The sequence below is a fragment of the Ochotona curzoniae genome, unplaced genomic scaffold (genome assembly GCF_017591425.1).
Source record: "Ochotona curzoniae isolate NIBS_2020 unplaced genomic scaffold, NIBS_Ocur_1.0 contig_2457, whole genome shotgun sequence".
In the NCBI taxonomy this organism is placed as follows: domain Eukaryota; kingdom Metazoa; phylum Chordata; class Mammalia; order Lagomorpha; family Ochotonidae; genus Ochotona; species Ochotona curzoniae.
Window position 1 is genome coordinate 1 of NW_024465464.1, and position 20,611 is coordinate 20,611.

The following is a 20,611-nucleotide window of genomic DNA, read 5'->3' on the forward strand; positions in this document are numbered from 1 at the left end:
CCACAAGATCCAATGGGTGTTGCAGTCCAGTCTGATCCTGCCCAACACACACTTGGCCTTCACACAGACTGGTGGGACCTGCAACCTAGTCTGAACATTGCGCATTAACCCCACCAGGCCTGCCCCCTGCCCTGGTTCCCGTGATTGCCAGAATGTAGAGCAGACTGGTCCAGTTTATGACATATCCCATTCAGTTCTCATGCATGTCAATGGACATTGAAGCCCAGTTAAACCCAACCAGCCCCACTATCCAGCCCACACAAGTGCCGGTGGGTACCACTCTGTCTAGCCATGTCTGCCCCAGGCCTGGTTCTCATGATCACCATCGGAGCAGCATCCCAGAGAGGGAAACACCAACTACTTTCCTACTGGGCCCACTCCCACTCCCAGGTCATGCACTCTCCAGGAGTTTTGCAGTCTGACTTGACACAATTAGCCCCTAGTGCCAGCCTCTGCCAGCTGATGCTGCAACAGAGCCCAACCAACACTCACCAACTCTGGTTTATGCTTGCACCAGTAGGAACAATCAGCCCAGCCTGGCTTTTCTCTCATCTAGCTCACATGAGGCCGACAGATTTGGTAGCCCTGCCTGGTCTGATCATGCTCTCCAGCAAGAGCGGTGGTCCAGCAGAGTAGCATTCCACATTCTCCCTACCAGCTTTGTCCCCTGTCCCCCATTTCTCATGTGTGCTAATTGAATGCTACGGCTCAGTATGGCATGGCCTGACTCACCTCGGCATTTGGCAGTAGGTGTTGTAGCCTGGCCCACCCCAATTCCAGTTCCCACTGGCAGGGTTTGCAGCCTAGCCCAGTCCAGCTGGTACCCAGTCCTAGCCCTGGTGCATACTGGTATGTGTTGCAACTGAACCCAGTCCCACCCACACTCTATTCCAGTGCTCCAATTCACCAGTGGGTGATGTGAACTGGTTCAGTCTTGTCTGCCTCTAATGTATGCCGGTGGGTACCTTTCCCTGCCTGCTCTGGGCTGCTGCCTATCACAGTTCTTGCCCTCACTTGCAGGAACTCTGTTCTGACAGAGGAGTTTCCTAGGCTCCTCCATCAGAAGCTCTCCCAGTGCCAGATCTCGCACACACCAGTGGGTCCATGGGCCAGCCCTGCTTAGTCCACCTCCTGTCCTAGCATGAACTGTGGCCTTTCTTGACTGGTCTTCAACCCATCCTGGTTCTTACTGTTGGATGTTTTAGCCCAGCCAAGGCTTGTCCTCACTCAGACACAACTCACACATGGCTCAGTAGGGGCAGAGACCTAGCCTAGTCCATTCTACTCCTACTCTGGTCCTCCAGAGCATCAGTTGGTGCTCGAGTCTAGCCTGGCTCAGTGCAGCAAGCCCCAGTCCACACGTGGGCCAAGGGACACTGCAGCCATATCCAGACCAGAACACAGCACCCACTCTGGCTCTGGCACACACCCATGGGAGCCTCAACCCAGCCTGGTTGTTCTCTTAGCTTCCCAACAAGGCCTGTTCCCAGGCATAGATTGCGCTCATGTAAGCTGTTGCTCTGACCCAGCTTGGCATAGCCTCTCACCTGTCTTGGCCTTTGCCTTAGATGCTGTAGCTGGCATCCCTGGATCACATAAATGAGTTGAGATAAGAGTCTAGCTTGGCAGCTTGGCATGACCTGTGCTCCTGCCTGACTTCTGTTCTTGCTGGTGAGCAAAGGCTTGCTCGGCCCTGCCCAGTCCATCCCCTTTCCATAACCAATCCACACATTAGCCAACAGTTGGAGCTACTTTGCCAGCTTGCCCGACCCCTAGGCCTGGACCATGTGATCATCAGTGGGAGTTACCACCCACTAGGAGAGTTTCCCAGGTTCTCCCACTCAGCCCACTTCAGAATTCATACAGCCTTCTCAATCAGATTGGAAGGATTTTCACAATTTCTTCTCCAACTCATCTCAAAGAAAAGATATTACCGCTTAAAGTTTCAAACACTACACGAATGGCCTCCCATTACCAGTCAACTCTTCTCCAACAGTCAATGAAGCCAAAACCCTAGGGGAGAATGGCTTATGGGCATTGATACCTGAGATTTGAGGTGTCTTGTTCTCTTTGGCCAATGATTCATCCTGGCGCCTGCTTCTGGGGAAGTTTGGGTATCAATCAGAAGAACATCAGGTCCCACTTTTTCCTTAAGATCTCAATTAGGCATCTGCACACCCTAAAAGATCACAGCAAACAAAGTTTCCTGAGAAAAATCAGGTTTGACAAACTTGGAGAACAACACATTCCCAATAAACCACTGAAAACTTCAGGAAACCACATGACAATTCCACTACTAATTCATCTACAGACAAAAGGCAATCCCTATCAAAATTTCAGAATTTGTTATTTGGTAGAAATTCAAACATCATTCTAAACTTCACATGGAAACATAAATGGCTGGGAAATTTGGAAAAAAAAAAAAAAAAAAGAACTTCTACTACCAGATACCATAGTTTCTTTAAAGCTACAGTGTTCGATAAAAAAAAAAAAAGAAAGAAAGCTACAGTCCTCAAAGTAGTGTGCTACTGAGATTTGCAAAGAAACATACAGTAGGACCACAATACAGACAGTAGGTATTCCAAGACCACCAATGAAGGTTTGAAGTAGAAGATAGTTGTTTTCTGCAAAAGTTTGATTTATACATTAGGTACAGTATGAGATTACAATGAAATGGAATAATCACAATAACATACTATGCTAAAAGTTAGGTGAATACAGCCAATTTCACTTTTCCTATGAGAGAAAACACTTTATGACTTCTCTTGAGCGTATTCAAATTGCCAACATCACTACTGTTGTATTTTGAGGGTCTGATGTGATGGTTCAGTGGCTAAATCCTCACTTTGCACGTGTCAGGAGCCCATGTGGGCACCAGTTTGTGTCCCATTTGCTTCACTTCTCATCCAGCTCCCTGTTTGCGACCTGACAAAGCCTTGGGACCTGCACTCATGTGGGAGACCCAGTGAGGCTCCTGCCTCTTGGCCTTGCATCACTTCAGCTGCAGCCATTGTGGCCACTTTGGAAGTGAACCCACAAACAAAAGATGTCCCTCTGTGTCTTCACTACTCTGCCTTTTCTATAAAAATAAAAACTAGAAAAAAAAAAAAGAGGAAAAGCATATCTAGTTATACCAGCATTGGAATGCCATGAGAGTCAGTCCGATAATTAAGATGGATATTAAACAGCTGCAAAAGCAAAAATCCCATTCCAGACAGGACGGAGGGCCACACAAGTAAGATTTTATCACACTATTCAGAATACCACACAACTAAAAACTTCCGAACCGCTTAATACTGGAATTTCCTATGCAATATTTTAATGCAATTGGCTGTAGGTAATCAAAACCACAGAACAATGTATGAAACCATGGGCTGATTTAGGATTGGGGATAGGAGAAGACCACTGCAATCAGTAATTGCAAAAACATGGAAGCAATCAAAATGCCCATCAGCAGAAGATTGGATAAGAAAGCTTTGGTTCATCTACTCCATGGAATACTACTCAGCTATTAAAAAAAACAAAATGCAGTTCTTTGTGGCTAAATGGGCCCAACTGGAAACTATAATGCTAAGGGAAATGAGCGAATCCCAAAAGGTTAGATACCACATGTTTGCCTTGATTTAACCTGTAATTTTTGTTGGTTGTTGGTTATTTTTTGAACCTGTCATTGATACTGTCTCAACACAGATGTTTTGAAGAATTGAGCTTGCATTATTTTTAACATATTGTTTACTCAATACTATGTCAATTAATTCCATAACATTGTATATTGATGCTGATGTTTTGTTGGGGCTTTGAACTGACCGGAACTTTACTCTGTTAGCTCTACCTTCAGACCAGAGAAGGTCTCCCCAAGAAGCCACTGAACTTATCTGGACAACAAGATGCTGGACTTTATGCTAGGTATATGCTTGCAATGAAGGAATCTCAACTGAGCTTGAACTCAGTTATGCAGCAAAGTGGAGGAATCCACTATGGGGGGAGGGTTGTGGAAGGGATGGGGGGAATCCCCAGTGCCTATAAAACTGTGTCACATAATACAATGTTAATAACAATAATAAAAAAAAAGCCAGTAGTTACAACCCCACTTGTGAGACCCACATCCCACACGCCAGTGCCTGAGTTCAAGTCCCAGCACCATTCCTAACTCAGCTTCCTGCCTGGCAGGCAACAGATGACTGTGTAAGTACCTGAATCCCTCCCACCCACAAGAGAAATCTGGATTGAGTTCCTGGCTTTACCCTGGCTGGGAGTGAACCAGCACATGGAAGCTTTCTCTCCTTCTCTCTTTCAAATAAAATGAAAAGAAGGGAATAAGTGAACTCAAAAGGAAATGATCTGTAACAAAAGCCAAAACCACAGAACTTACACATGGAGAAAAAAATGACTACAGCCACGGATAAGGAAAATACTTCCTAAATGATACTAAAACTCAAACTCAAATCCATCAAAGGAAAACAGGAATCTGCAAACCATTCTTCAAGCAGATACTATCAGAAAAATGAAACCATCAATTACAGACGAGAATAAAGTTTTTGTAAATCGTGGGTCTGACTAAGGACTCGCATTTAGTATAACAAACTCTTACGAGCATACAAAGCCATCCCAACAAACACCCCACTGAGGAAGATACGCAAACGGCTAACATGAACAGAAAACAATGCAAATCATCAGTAGCCTTTAGGAAAATGCAAATAACAACTGCAAGGAAATACCAGTACATACCTAATAAAATGGCCAGAACCAAAACAAGAGACAACACATGTTTGCCAGGACATGGAAAACCCGGAAGCCTCTACATTACTGGGGGGAATGTAAAACGGTTCAACCACTTTGAAAAACATTGACAGTTTTGTTTTAAATAAATATAAATGTAATACAACACCTAGCAATTTCACTCTTTAGTAAGAGAAATGAACACATATGTCCGCACGAAGCTTTATACCTAAACAGGCATATTACTATTCCTAACGGCCAAAAGCTGCAACAATCCACTGTTCAACTAGTAAAGAAGTCAAAAGGTACATAAACCCAATGGAGTATTTTCACCAACAAAAACAAATCAAGTGGGGCCCAGCACAGTAGCCTAGTGGTTAAATCCTCAACTGGCATGCTCCGGGATCCCATATGGGCACCATTCAGGCCCTAGCTGCTCCAGCTTCCCATCCAGCTCCCTGCTTGTGGCCTGGGAAAGCAGTCAAGGATGGCCCACACCCTTGGGACCCTACAACCATGTGGGAGATCTTTAAGAAGCTGCTCCTGGCTTCAGAATGTCTCAATTCTGGCCGTTTTAGCCACTTGGGGAGTGAACCAGCAGACAGAAGATTTTTCTCTGTCTCTCCTTCCCTCTCTATTCTGACTTTCCAAAAGAATAAATTAATTAAAACATTGGGCCCGGCGGTCTGGCCTAGCGGCTAAAGTCCTCGCCTTGAACACGCTGGGATCCCATATGGGCACTGGTTCTAATCCCGGCAGCTCCACTTCCCATCCAGCTCCCTGCTTGTGGCCTGGGAAAGCAGTCGAGGTCAGCCCAAAGCCTTGGCACCCTGAACCTGTGTGGGATACCTGGAGAAGTTCATGGATCCTGGCTTCGAATCGGCATAGCATCAGCCGTCGTGGTTACTTGGGGAGTGAATCATCGGACAGAAGATCTTCCTCTCTGTCTCTCCTTCCTGCTGTACATCTGACTTTCCAAAACAATAAATTAAAAAATTATTTTTTGTTGTTGGAAAGGCAGATCAGATTTACAGAGAAAGTCAATAAAGAGGCTCATCCACTGCTTCATTACCCAAATGACCATAATGGCCACAGCTGAGGTGAGCCAGAAGTTTCTTCCGAGTCTCCCACAGTGGGATAAGGTCCCAAAGTTTTGAGCCACCCTCTTCCTCTTTGTCAGACCACAAGCGAGGAGCTGTATGGGAAGTGCCCTACCAGGACACACACTCAACCACAAGGGATCCTGGCACTTCCAGGTGAGCATTTAGTCATTGAGCCACCATGCTGGTCTCTCTCAAGGGGGGTTTTGTTGTTGTTTCTTTGTTTGTTTGTTTGTTTAATGTTTATATATTTTATGGCAAAGTCAGACATACAAAGAAAAGTGACAGAGAAGATCTTCCATCCATTGATTGACTGCCTGTCGCTGTCCTGCAGTGATGGACTTGGTGCACGGTGATAATAACACGCGTGGACTGCTGACTGATGCTCAATAGCCAAAGCTTATTAACAGGACCAGACTTTTAAAGGAAGGTTGTCACACAGGCATCCAGGGAGGAGGGGCTTGAGCCATTTACACTTAACAACACAGTGCCCTTCCCCAAATCTAGCAGGTTCTCTATCTAAACCTGTGAGCCAGGATGTATCCTGCTCATTCATCTCTATAGCAATTGTTCCTGGTGCCTTCAGGGGAGATTGACCTAGCTATTGTCTCCCACAACACCAAAGATTCTGAATGTCCTTCTACAACTCCCTAAGTGACCCCCAATGGCCAGTGCTGCACAGATCCAAAGCCACGAGCCAGGAACTTCCTCCAGGTCTCCCACATGGGTGCAGGGTCCCAAGACTTTGAGCCTTCCTTGACTGCTTTCCCAGGTCATAAGCAGAGAGCTGGATGGGAAGAGGGTCTGCCAGGACTGGAACTAGTGCCCATATGGCATCCCAGTGCATGCAAGGTGAGGACTTTAGCCACTATGGTATGGTACTGTGACCTCTCCAGTAGTTTTCATACCACACTGAAGAACCATCTGAAAATATGGCAGATTGGGGGAAAAACAGCAATACTTAAATAGACTTCAGTTGGGCCTGGCAGGATGGCTCAGTGCCTAAATCCTCGCCTCACAAGCACTGGGAAAAACATACTGGCATCAGCTAATATCCCTGCTGCTCCACTTCTCATCCAGCTCCCTGCTTGTGGCCTAGGAAATCAACCCTGGGCCCCTGCACCTGTGTGGGACACCTGGAAGAAGCTCCTGGTTCCTGACTTGGGTTTGACTCAGCTCCAGCAGTTGTGGCCATTTGGAGAGTGAACCAGCAGATGAAAGATACTTTCTCTTTCTGTGAATCTGCCTTTCCAGTAAAAATAAACAAATCTTTAAAAAACAAAAAACACTGACAAGTGAAATTTAAAAATTCTCTTTGTTACTGAGTTCTTCAACCATGAAAAAAAGAGCTATATAGTTGTTAAAACATGCTAAGTACAAAAACCATAGCAACCACTTAAACAACTTGCAAAAACGCAGATACTTCCTCTGAACATGGAGCAACTAGTCCTACAACCTCAATTCACACAAATTCTAGGACCTGAGATACCAGCTGCTCAGGTTTTCAGCCTACAATCCTAACACCCAGAATAAATTTAGGCAAGAATGAGGAAGTAACACTCACCTCAAGTTCATTTAGGCTTGGACCTTTGGAGTGAAGTGAAAGCTTGTAATTTCATATGCAAATGGAGGCTGTCAATCCTAAATAAAAACAAATATTTTAAAACATAATGATGTTGTCATTCCCTTAGAATGAGTTCCCACAAGTCATGGTGCCAACAAAGTAACTTACAAATGTTTATTTTGGCAAGACAAAGAGTAGTATTTCAGAATTCTTTTACTTAAAAATATTAAAGAAACAATTCTGCATAAACCTCTCCAGTCCACATTCTGCACCCCACAATTATGCTTTTCCAAGTTCCTCAAGTGGGATGCCACGAGTCCATGTACCACAGAACGATCTCCAGTCACATGCTAAGTATATCAAATTTAAAAGGGAAAATGGGTGAGGAGTGGGAACAGACAATAGGGTAAAATTAAAGATCAAAAATCTAGGGAATTATAGGCAGCATGTTCATTTGTGTGTTGTACAGGGTACTTCACAGTCTATATTAACCAATGTTGTTCAAAATCCAGCTTCTAGGCATCCAAATCTTAAAAAACAAAAATCCACAAAAGCATTTCCAGATTGTGGCATCAAAATGAAGTATATTTCAAACAGAGTTCTACAGAACAGATTCCAAGCCCAATCAAAGAAGTATACAGGGACCATGCTCGGGATTACCTGTCCTGGGTCAGCCGAGTCCAGGTGCCAGACTGACGGGAGCACCTGGCCAGAAAGAGAGTGAGCCCCATCTTCATGGGCCTTTTAAAGGGGCTTGTGAGGGGAGTGGTTACACAACCATGCAATACTATCCCTTCTCATTTGATACATGAGTCACAGGGGGCAGGAGCGAATACCTTCCTGTGGTGGGTTAAAGAGTTAACTGGCACTCATTGGGATGGAACACAAGCTGGGCTTGTAGCTAAAAAGACTAATCGGACTCATCTGCGTCCAACCTTCTGGCCAAATTAGGACGTGGGGGGAAGAGTATACAGGAGAGGTGAAGGAGCCATCACTGGCTGCACTCCACAACAGTTTGATGTGGCCTGGCAGTCAGAAACTGTTCCCACCTTGGATATTGAAGAAACAGCCAGACTAAAGTTCACTTATTTCGAGTATTGTCACAAAAAGTGTACCATTGGTCTTTTTAAAACAATAAAAACATGTAACTGAAGAACACTGAAGTGAACCTCTAACTGCATAAATGCAACACAGCAGATGAAACTACAGTTTAGGAAAAACCTCAGCGCTTCACACCTGGTCCACAGGAGCTGATTGGAGAGAAGGAGTGAAGGGATGGCTCCTAAGAGCATGCTAACCAGGTCCTCACAGACTTGCTCATCCTTTCCAACTCAAACTCAGCAAATAGGAAACAAAATCCCACAGAGGTGCTAAACCAGTTCCTCCTTGTCCTCTCTCTCTGCCTGTCTTGGACTCTGCTAATGCAGGGTACTGGCTAGAAAAGATTCCCAAATTCCCACAGCCAGAAGCTGATTCCACTCCTTTACAGAGGTCTAGGGAGTCTGAACTTGAATGAGCCTTCCCTGGCACAGCAGCATCATTTGCAAGCACTGGTACAGGGGGCAAGAAAAACACTTCTGACCTTGAGCAAGTCACTCAACCTTGTTGACCATTAACCACCACCCCGACCCTACTCCCCAACAAAGAAGAAAAGAATCTAATTCCCTAAGGTCAAGGATCTAGGGTTGTGTGTGTGTGTGTGTGTGTGTGTTGTGTGAAAAAGATTACAATTACAATTAACTTTGAAAAACCCAGTTACTCTGCAATCATTCCAATTCTGAACCCTGCCATCCTCTGTTTCTTATACAAGGAATTCAATGGTGTGTTTTTTCATTTCATTTTTGAATAACATTTCCTAAACTATCATAAACTCATAGATAGATAAAACTTTAAAACTGGGGCTCCTTTTCTCGTCCCAGGGAAGAATTCTTCGGGTGGCAGTGGTGAGTGCAGACACCATCCTGAGGGGAAAAGCTGCAGCTCAGCCTTCCACCGAAGCCTGGCCTGGGAGGACAGGCCAGCGCGTCCACCAGCTCGTGCTGCATACAAACACCACCCTGTACCCCACCAACACATACCAGCATTATGAGAGAACGAAGGACGGAAGGACGGAAGGAAAGTAAGAAGGAAGGAAGGAAGGAAGGCAGGCAGGAAGGCAGGAACGAAGCCACCAGCCCCGAGGACAGAAGTGGAACAGGCCTTGCAAGACAGCATGAACCCAAGCCACCTGTGCCCACTATACCCAGAGACCACACTGAGTGCCAGGCCTCAGCCTTCCCTCTCGTCCCTGCACCAAGGACTCCAGCCCTCCCAGACAACACAAAGGACTAAGACACTGCCTGCCCTCGTGGCACCCACACCAAGGGCAAAGCCACCACCTGCACTTCCCTATCCCAAACAGAGGACCCAGCCACAACCTGTGCTCCTGGAACTCGTGCCTAGGGCCAAGCCACATCATGCCTTTCATGAACCGCGCCAATGACCAAGATGTCACCAGCCCTCCCAGACAACACACAAAGGGCCAAGGCACAGCATGCCCTCCAGGAACACTCACCAAGTACCAAGCCACGGCCTGCCTCCTGTACCCTGCACCTTGGGAAAAGCCCTAGGTGCAGGACAAGCCACCGCCTGCCCTCCTAGACCCCGTGCAGATGGCCAAGCCGCAACCTTCCCCCCTGCACCCCTACTGATTGCCAAGCTGCCGCTTCCCCAGCTGGACCCACACCCAAGGACAAGGTACCACCTGCACTCCTGGACACATGCTAGGGCCAAGCTGCCGCCTCCCCTTCCCGGAACCCTGTACCCTACGGGGATCTTACCTTGTAGATGTCCAGTGGGTCTGTGGACTCGTCCCAGCGAGGCCCAAAGACCAGACACTCTGGGGGCGGCACCAACTCCACCTCTTGCACAGCCAGCGCCACGTCCACCATGGCAGCCACCGCAAGGCCCTCCCCTGGCGGGGTGCAGGTGGACAGCACGGGCGACGTGGGCTAGCTGGAGTCCATGAGCCCCGTCATGTCCACTCACGGGCCTGCAGCACATCTTCCAGTAGAACTGTTCCCCACGGAGAGTCCAGCGATGTGTCCTCTTCCTCTGCTGCTTCTTTCCTGAGGGTGCAGGGCTGCCTCACAGGAAGTGACTGTGCGGCCAATCCCTCCGCGTCAGCACCACGCAGGATTCCTCCACCATCGGGGACCCTTTTATTCCTCCTCCTGGACTCCATGGCGGCTATGCTTGCTCTCCTTGTCCGGGTGAGTTCTCCTGGACGGGGACTGGGGCTCCTTGCAGCGCTGGGACCTGGGGGTGCAAGAGAGGAGAGAAGCACGTGCTTCTCCAGCAGGGAGGATGGTGGAGGGCTTCAGGGGGCAGAGGTGATGCTTCTGGAGAGGAGGGCTCCCCCTCACCACCACCAGCACCACCTCCCCTGCTCTCCTGATGCTCTAGGGTACTTGCATAGCTACGATGAAGACCCGAAGTGTTTCCCAGCATCCTTCCCATCCCCAGCAAAAATAAACACAAAAACAAATACTGCAGAACCAGGAATTTACGGAATACTGCAGAGCTCTTGGGCATCTGGCAGTGATGCCGCCCCTGCCTGATAAAAAGCTACACTGCGGCAGACAGCGCAACAACACTGGTGCTCCCATTCTCTAGCTTTCTCCAGTTTCCAGTGCTGGGGCGTGGCCACCTGCCAAAGTCTCTAGAAAACACCAGATGTGCCCTCAGCCGCAGAGAGAACAGTATGGATGGAACCATTTGCATTGACTCTCAGACCCTTTCCTGGTGAACTGAGCCTTCTGCCCTTTTTATTTTTTAAAAAAGATTTATTTATCTTTATTGCAAAGTCAGACATACAGAGATGAGACAGAGAGGAAGATCTTCCGTCAGCCGATTCACTCCCCAAGTGATCACAATGGCCGGAGCTGAGCCAATCCGAAACCTGGAGCTTCTTCTGCACCTCCCACGTGGGTCCCAGGATCCCAAGGTTTTGAGCCGTCCTTGACTGCTTTCCCAGGCAACAAGCAGGGGGCTGGATGGGAAGTGGGGCTGCTGGGATTAGAGCCAGCATCCATATGGGATCCCGGCATGTTCAAGATGAGGACTTTACCTGCTAGGCCACTATTTTAGAGAGAGAGATGTTTTAGGAGGCAGTACATTCCCAATGTTCTGGGCCTTTGAGTCACTCCGTGGACACTGTGTTTGTGTGTACTCGATAGAGCTGCACCTCTCCATCGACCACATCAAAGACATCATCAGGATCCTGCAGGACTTCACCCACTTGCTGGAGCACGGGATAATGGTGGCAACAATCTCAAAGCTCAAGATGGACCTCAACTTTGACAGCCTCTCCAGCAACCAGATTCACTGGGTCCTGTTTGGCTTCCAGAGTACAGTAAGTGCTGGCACCTGACCCTAGCACACATGTGACATCATAGGATGCAGGTCCTGTCTTCTCCTAGGGTGCCATAAGCTTCTTCTGTGTCCAAGCCTGAGCCCCAAGGCAGCAGTTCCTCCTACTCAGTAACTCACAAGGAAAGGCACGTGTGCACTGGGCCCCGCAGAGCAGAAATGGGAATCAACATGGGACCTGAGCAGCTCAGCACTGCTCTCCCACTGGAGGTTTTGAGTCCCCAGCATGCCTTTGGGTTCGTCTCAGAATAGATCAGGCAGAAATGCAGACGCAGGGGAAGCAGACTGGAGGCAGCCAGAGCCCATTAGCTCTGAGATACACTCTAAGACCAGAAATGCAGTTTTGTGATTTTTATTTGATTCTACTCTAGGTTGATAAAATGTTGAAGAACCACTTAAAGGGGCCCCACTGGAAATTAGCAATGGACAAGATCATGTACCAGGTGGTGTGGGCTGCCATCACCACTCTCATGCCAGGTAGGGTCCTGCTGGTGTCAGAGTCAGCTCTGGGCTCGGGGAGAGCAGAAGGTGCCAGGTTTCGATGGTGCTGCTTTTTCTTTCTGACTGTGGCTCTATGCTCAGCGTGATTCAAGGGCTACTCAGAAAGCTCAGTGTCACGTGTCCTCGAGACTGGAGGCAGCTGAGTGCCCACAGACTAGGATCGTGACCTAGGAGAGAATGACTGTCTAGGCCAAGGGTCCTCCTTGGAATGGCTCCGTGCCCTCTGCCAGGTGCTAGGTGGAGAAGCTGTTGGATGCTACAGCCTAGAGGTCAGAGGAACCCGAGATGGCTCTGCTGACCTAGTAGGAGTGCTCCTGTTGGCACAGCTGGCTGTTCTGAGTATACACTGCCTCCCAGCCAGGGCTCAGCTGCTCCTTGCTTGGCTGACCCCAGGAGCCTGAGGCCTGTGCTCCCCAGAGGCACCTTTTGTAGGAATCTGTCCCAAACCTGATCTGAGGTCTGGCTGCATCTTGGTATACCTAGCTACCTAGCTTTCTTCACACCCATGTGTCATGCTGGCTGTCAGCTGGGAAGGTGACGTTTGTACTGCACAGGGGCATGTGCTGGCTCCCCTGCCAGGCCCTGCAAGCTGTGGGCTGGGGGTGGGGTCCAGTCCCCTCCCTGGCTTATTATGGTGTCACTCTAGTAACCCGTGGTTTCCTCAGTGACTTCATAGAATTCCAAAGCTGCTCTTGATCTGCCTCTGCGGGATCAGACCAGAACGTGAAGGAGATGGACAGGCTGCCAGGTGGTGGTCCTCAGGCTGATCTGACCAACGCTGCTGTTGGAGGCCATGGTGCCACATCTGCCCCGGTGGGCCAGCTGCATCCGAGTGTCCAGTTCAACCACGTCCCAGAGGAGATCGCCAAGTGAGGCTTTTGTGGCTCTTTGGTCTGTGAGCGGGGAAGTGAACCTAAGGAACTGGGCAAGGGGGTATCCATGGCTTCAGCTGCCCCAGCCTAGAAGAGAAGGGCTCCAGAGTGCCCAGGGACCTGCCACAGGGTTAGGCTTATTTGGCACTCAGCCCTGTGCAAGGGCACAAGCACTCTGACTTGCTTCCCTGTCCCTTCAGAAGTGGCTGGCAGCTGTTCACCCCTTAGTTAACAAGTTGGTTGACAGATGGGTCTCACACTACCCTCCCCCCCTGGCAGAAATTAGTGGGGTATAGTCCCAGCCAGTGGGGAACCCTGGCACTGCCATGATTCTACACACTTACCTGATTCTTGCTCCCATCCATGGAACATAGCAGGTGTTCAGTAGATGTTCATGAACAAAGCAGACACAGCACCTGCAGCCCGCAGCCACAGCAAACAGGTGGGCCTCGCTCTCAGTCGCTGGTGGCTGTGTAACAGGGGAGAGGTGTCAGGATTACACAGGAGATGGAACTATGGACCTTGAAGTTTTGTCTCATGCACAGTCATTCATTTCTGTTGAGGAGGGTCTGTAGCCTCTGGTGGTAAGCAGTTGAGCAGTAGCCAGTGTGTTTATGCACATAGCTGACAAACATGTTCCCATACAGCCTTATGGCGCCCAACACTGCAGCTGTGGCTCTGAGGCAGAGTGGCGTGCCTGAAGGTAACCCGTCTGGCCCTGTGGCAGAACCAAAAGCTTTTTCTTCCACGTGGGTACAGGTGCAAGCTGGAACCAACTCCCCTGCCAGTGAGGAAAGAGGTAGCATGGGACAGGCTACAGGCTTGGTAAGGGAGGGTTTTTGCAGCCTCTCCCCACCCAGTGACCCCCGGGGTGCTCACCAGGGTAGTGACTACTTGGAGAACCTCAACCACTGAAAGCTTACTTCTGCGCACTCCTTTCTCCACCATGCATTAAAGAACCCGCCACTGGGAACAAAGGCCACGTGGCAGCCTGAGCTGACCTGAGGAGCATCAGCCTGTGCCACAGCCCTGCCTTTCCTGGCTCAGGGAGCCCAACTGTGTGGCTCTGAGGGATGGCATCACTACTCTGAGCCAGAGGTGCTGGAAGGCGTTCGGGCCGTGCATTGTCCTGCGGGAGGCCCCTTGGCCTAGCTCCACAGACTTGACAGTTCAGGGGGCCCACTGTGCACACTCCTCTCGGCTTTCTGGGTTAGTTCTGAGCACTCAACAGCTCCAAACTGTTGGAATCCACCGAGGCCGCTGTAAGTAGCAAAGGGCCTTTGCTGGGGCAGCCAGCCAAGGGCAGAACTGTCTCTGGCCCAGCTACAGAGCCTGGGAAATCCAGTTCTCTGGCGAGGATCTTCTCTTTGGATCTTGCCAGCATCTCACCAGGTCCTTCCTGGAAAACATCGGGATCTTCTCCAAGGGAACATGACTTCCTGCCCCTCCCTCTTTTAATACCATCACCTTAGCAGTGCTCTGGGGAGGCACAAATTCAAGGCCATGATAAAAGCATGCTCTGCACCTCAGAAGGAAACCTGACGGGGCAGGTGTCCTGCAGTCAGGCCACGCTCTGTCCTCTAACCTGGAGCCCACACTTAGGCCTGCTAATACCACTCTAGGTTGCACCATTGGTGAGTTCAAGCTGTAGGCTGCTTGGAAAATGGCGTGTTTTCTCCCTCTTTTCCTTCCAACCAGACTTTTGGAACACCTAATTCAGAGAGAAAGAGACTACCAGAGCTTCCTCCAGCAAACTCTGGAGCAAAAAACTCAAGAGCTATATCAGCTGCAGCTCAGCACGCATGGTGAGTCCCATCCCATCGGAGACCATCATGTGAGCATAGTTAAGTTCTGGCCAGAATCTTATACTCAGATTAAGATTCTGGGCAGCCTTGAAGAAACAACTGGTCATGTCTATCCAGAGCTTGTCATTGTAATGGGAAGCAGCCAGGGCTGCTCTGAGGCACTTGGAAGGGTTGGCTTACCCAAAGGAGGCTTAACAACAGTTTCGGGTGAAGGGAAGTGTGTGTGTCCTCACTTCATAGCCCTGTGTACCTAAAGGCAGCACTTCACTGACTCAATTCTACCTGAGTCTGGTCTGAAGTTACAGCTACTTCTTTGCCATACAGAATCGAGTAGCTCTAATATAATCTTCTTCATGTGAAATCTATCTCGTTATTTGAGTTGCCTTCCAGAGCTATTCAAGCTTTAGAGAAAAAGCATTTTCAACAAGGCAGAAGCACTCTGAATGGATAGTGAAGCTGCACATAGTAAGAGCACTTGTGTAGTCCCTAGTAGTGCAAGGCTGGGTCAGTTCATCATTTCCCATCATCTTTGCCTTCTGGTCTTATTGTATCTACCTACTTACTTTGGAAGCATTGGATTTCACACACTAATGCACAAACATTTTCACTTTATCACAGCTCCTGCCAAGGATCCTGGGCTCTCTCAAGGTCAGAGGACACAAATGAGTCTGTTAGACTGGTTGAAGCTACAAGGAGCTGACGCAGGCATCATTGAAAAGGTACCTTCTAAGCGAGGGTACTGACACATGGTAGGGTAAAGACTGAAATATCTGTATGGGTCAGGTTGATACACCAGCCTACTTGTGAGTGCTGTGTATTTGTTATCACCAAACAATGCTGACCACCATAAGCCAGTCCATGTAAAAGCTAAGGCTGTGGGCCTGTCTAGCACGGCTATATCCTAGTATCTGTCAGAATGTTGGATCAGGGATGGGTCACATTAGGCAGGACCATGACACTAACCAGCACATGACATAACCAAGTCTGGGAGTAGATTCTGTGGGGGATGTGTGGGCCCAACCCTTTGGAAATACAAGTCCCACTGCTTAGCTCAAGAGTTGGGGTGTTATGGGCTGCGTTAGGTGTGACCATGCAACCTGCCATCACTGATGGGTAAAGGGACCAAAAAAGGTCTGGACAGGTCAAGGCAGCAACACCGAATGTGCATCCTAAAACCGGGTGTGAGATGGAGCAGGCTGCAACGTTCACCAGCTCATACAAGGCCAAGATGGAAGGGCAGTCTATGCTGCGCACTGACTAATACCTGCAGGCATGTATGAGATCTGGGACTGGGAGTGGGTCAAGTGGAGGAACTTGGGGAAGCTCCTCTAATGGGTCATAACTCTCACTGATGATTACATGATCCAGGCCTGGGGTTTGGGCAAGCTGGGCAAAGTAGCTCCAATGACTGGCTAATGTGTGGTTTGGTTATGGAAGTGGGCGTTATGGACTGGGCAGGGCTGAGCAAACCTTTCCTCACCAGCAACAACAGAAGTCAGGCTGGAGCACAGGTCATGCTGAGCTAGATTTTGCAAGAGCCAGGGATGCCAGGCTACAGCATTGAAGGCAAAGGCCTAGACAAGTGAGGGGTTATGCCAAGCTGGGTCAGAGCAACCACTAGCATGTACACAATCTATGGCTGGGAACAGGCCTGGTTGGGAAGCTAAGAGGACACCCAGGCTGGGTTGAGGCTCCCATTGGTGTGTGCCAGAGCCAGAGTGGGGGCTGTGTTCTGGTCTGGATATGGCTACAGTGTCCCTTGGCACAAGTGTGGACTGGGACTGGGCATGCTGAGCCAGCCTAACCTCAAGCACTAAATAACTGGTGCTCTGGAGGACCAGGGTAGATATAGGATGGACTAGACTAGGTCTCTGCCCCTACTGAACCATGTATGAGCTGTGTCTGGGTATAAATGAGCTTTGGCTTGGCTGAAACATCCAACAGTAAGAACCAGAATGGGTTGAGAGCCAGTCGAAAAAGGCCATTGGAAGAGGTTCTGATGGAGGAGCTTGGGAAACTCCTCTGTCAGGACAGAGTCCCTGCAGCTGAGTGCAAGAACCACAATAGGGAGCAACGCAGACCAAGCCAGAGAAAGGTATTCACTGGCATACATTTGGAATCAGTCGGGGGCAGACAAGCCTGAATCAGTTCACATCACCCACTGGCGAATCCAAGCACCAGAACAGAGTGTGGGTTGGACTAGGTTCAGTTGCAACATATACCAATACACTTTATGACTGGGACTGGGTGCCTGCTGGGCTGGGCTACGCTGCAAGCCCCACCAACAGGAGCTAGAATTGGGGTGGGTCAGGCCGTGCCAGGCTACAGTACCCAATGCAAATGCTAAGGTGAGGCAGGCCATGTCAGACTAGGTCACAGCACCCAACTAGCACATGTGAGAAACAGTGGGGGAGGAGACAAAATGGTAGGAGGAATGTGGAGGGCTCCCTTGCTGGACCATCACTCCCACTGGAGAGCATGAGTTGGGATGTGGGCAGACCAGACCAGGCAGGGCTACAACACCTGTGGTTCTCATGTGGGCTAGATCAGGGAAAACCAGGCTGGGCTGACTGGCAAGCATAAATCTGAGAGGGTGAGGGTTGGTTGGGCTTTGCTGCAGTAGCAGCTGGCAGAGGCTGGCACAGGGACTGATTCTGTCAAGTCAAACTCCACTTGGAGAGTGTATGATCCTGGAGTGAGAGTGGCCCAGTTGGGAAATAGTGGGCACCTCCCTCTTGGTTATCACTCCCATTTGACAGCATGAAAAGCAGGACTGGGGCAGGCATGGCTAAGCAGAGAGTGGCACCTGCCAGCACATGTGTGTGGGCTAGATAGTGGGGCTGGTTGGATTGAACTTGGCTTCAATGCCCACTGACATGTGTGAGGTCTGAATGGGATGTGGGTCAGCTTGGACAAGCCCGCTGCACATACTGGCAAGCACAGGAACCAGGGCAGGGGGAGAGCACGGTGCGGGTTATTGTGGGTTGCTCCGACTAGGCTGAAGCTCCCACTGATTTGTGTGAAGGTTGAGTGTATAATGGGCAGAATCAGGCTGGACTGCAATATCCATTACTTTGCATGGAATACAGAGCTGGAAACAGAACTTACCCAGTAATTGCAACCACCAGCAAATGTATAAGCTGATTGGGGTGACAGACTGTGCCAGACCCTGTATTGCCATGAATACACAAGTCAGATATCATCTCAGAAAAAGTATCTCTGGGGATCACTCCAACTGAATTGCTGATCTCAGAATGCCAACCATGAAGAGAAGTGCAGGTCCCATGGTCTGACCATGCAGTGCAAGCGTCAAGGCTCAGCCTCCTCAGAGGCTCAGATGGAGCAGTGGACAGCATATCCAGGTGCACATGAAAGATATGGCAGTCCATCGGAACCTGCAGAGGACACCTGGTACTACAACAAAGCATGGAGGACAGAACAAATCAATCAAATACCCCAGCCATGTGTTGGCAGTGAAAATTGGGCAAATGGAGACACTAAGGTGGACTATTTCAGCCAGTGGATTCTGGAGTGATTTCATCGTGCTTGGAATGGCAAGATTTGCAGCAATTCAGAACTGTTGAACTATCAAGACTGCTTGAGCAGTGCCCTTGGAGCAGCGCCCACATTGGGCACCTTGGCATGGGGTGGGAGGCTGGATGGGGCTCCTGCCTTTATTTTTCTCCTTACTCTAGATGCAGGGAAAAAAAATGCAGAAACAGTGGTCTTACCCAATTTCCTGTAGCCCTCGGCCCTTTGTGCCCTAATCAACCATGTAAAGATTATCAAGATATAATAATAATTTTTAAAAGAAGGTACCATCATTGCCAAAAGCTTGCTCCTGCTCTGCCACTCACAAGTGCTCTTACGTGGCTGCTCTTTGTTTCAGATCGTTGAGGAAGGCTACCTGCTGTCTGCAATTCCTAGTGACATCACTAAGGAGAATCTGAGCCATCACCACCTGTGGTAAGAGTCACAGGATGTCCCCCTTGCACAGGGACTGCGCCTTAGGGGCTTACAAAGTGCTGGCCAAGTTCCCTCCCTTTGTTGCCAGGGAGGCAAGGAAGGACGTGAAGGCAGACAGGCCACAGCCCGCATGTCATCTTTATGCAGTAACTCAAAGAAACAAAGGGCTAGGACCAACCTGCTAAGCTACTAGTTGTGACATCTTCTCTACTTGTAATTCAGTCTCAATGTGCCCAGGCCCCTGCTACCCACATGAGAAGGCCACAGGAGAGTTCTCTGGCCAGGTCCTGCTCTTGTGGAAACTTGGGGAGTGAAGCAATCCTTTGTGTCTGTATTTTATTTTTAAAGCTTTGAAGAGCTTTTTAAAAAATTCTGAAAGGAAGGGACAGAGCTTGCACCCATTGATTGGCTCATTCCCCAAATACCTAAAAAGGCCAGGGCAGGAATTCCATTGCAGTCTCCCCTGGGGTGGCAGCCTCCCTCGTTGGGCAACACAGTATCCACCTTTAATATATTGGTGGTCTTCCACAAGCTTTTCTCAGGACTTTGCCAAAAGGCTTCTGCTGCTCTCTTTCTTTCCTAGGGGTGGCCTCCTCTGCCAGTTCTGGAATGCCCTCTCCTGGGATGGAAGCAGGCTTGGTGGGCCTCACTAAACCACCAGTAGGCCCATGGTGACGTCGGATTTGTCTGTTATGTGCACACAATACATTAGCAAGATCTCAACATTGTAAAAAAGCAACAGAGCCATCATGCCTTGGTTTTGGCAACCTTTATATACATAGATTCAGTGCCCTGGAAAAGGACTCACCATGCATGCATGCTACAGCACTGGGTGGTAAAGGATAGGTGTTTAAAAAAATAATAGCCTGGGAGTCGCTGTTTTTGCTCACACATAGGAGTCAGTCCAACACTTAACAATGCGCCTTGTAGCCGATGTGAATGGACAGGCGAATTAAACTGTCAGATGGCTGTTAATTTCATTTGCACGTGGAGTTGTCTTCCTTCCCCTCTGCTGCTTACACTGTTCGCCTCAGGACCAGGACAACTGTCAAACAGGCTAGGCTACTGTGAGTATACCTGTGAGGGCACAAGTCTCCCCTTCCCACGATGCCAGGGGAGCAGCATGCCCACAAGGCATTGTTCCTTTGACTGACTAGAGAGGATTTGCTGGAAGTGTAAAATAGCGGGGAATGGTTAATGTCTGCATTGCCCCATAGTCACACTACACAACAATACACAAGCTGCATGCAACCACTCTCCCTTTAATCTACATAGTGTCACTGAAAGCTCACAGGGATTTTCATTCCTCAAAGTTGAGAACATGCAGGGGGTCTCCACACCACTGCTGATGGCACAAGCCTCCCTTTGCTGTCTCTGGCCTCTTGTTAACCGACTTATTTAAACTTGATGCACTGACTGGCCCCGTGAACTTCAAAAAGGGGGATTGCTGCTGTAGATGTGGCAGCCTAATTCCTCCAGAGGAGGCTCAGGGTCAGCTGTGTCAAAGTGCGTGTTGTCCTCAATTTCCTTTCTCACCTTTACATCAATTACATCGTGCTGGAAAGGTCTGTGCTGGGGCCTGGCCCTGTTGACATGCTGTCCATGTCATTTTACCAAACTGCCCCTGGGTTCTGTTTTAGGGACCCATCCTAATGGAGCTGCAGACTTACTGTT

General features: G+C 49.1%; 1 protein-coding gene across 1 annotated transcript; it reads left to right on the forward strand.

The window, feature by feature from the left end:
- Nucleotides 1-13,005: 13,005 nt before the first annotated feature.
- On the forward strand, nt 13,006-19,655 carry LOC121152487 (mitogen-activated protein kinase kinase kinase 15-like). The gene is made up of 5 exons (XM_040974567.1): nt 13,006-13,163; nt 14,865-14,971; nt 15,590-15,690; nt 18,861-18,937; nt 19,521-19,655. Exons 1-5 carry the CDS (start codon nt 13,027-13,029, stop codon nt 19,588-19,590), a joined length of 492 nt encoding a protein of 163 aa, XP_040830501.1. The 5' UTR covers nt 13,006-13,026; the 3' UTR covers nt 19,591-19,655.
- The last annotated feature ends 956 nt before the right edge of the window (nt 19,656-20,611 follow it).

Coding starts and splice junctions, on each gene's coding strand:
- LOC121152487 (XM_040974567.1), top strand. CDS start 13,027: ATGGACAGGCTGCCAGGTGGTGGTCCTCAGGCTGATCTGACCAACGCT. Junction 13,164..14,864: donor GTCCCAGAGGAGATCGCCAA/GTGAGGCTTTTG, acceptor CCTTCCAACCAG/ACTTTTGGAACACCTAATTC. Junction 18,938..19,520: donor CTGAGCCATCACCACCTGTG/GTAAGAGTCACA, acceptor TTTCTTTCCTAG/GGGTGGCCTCCTCTGCCAGT.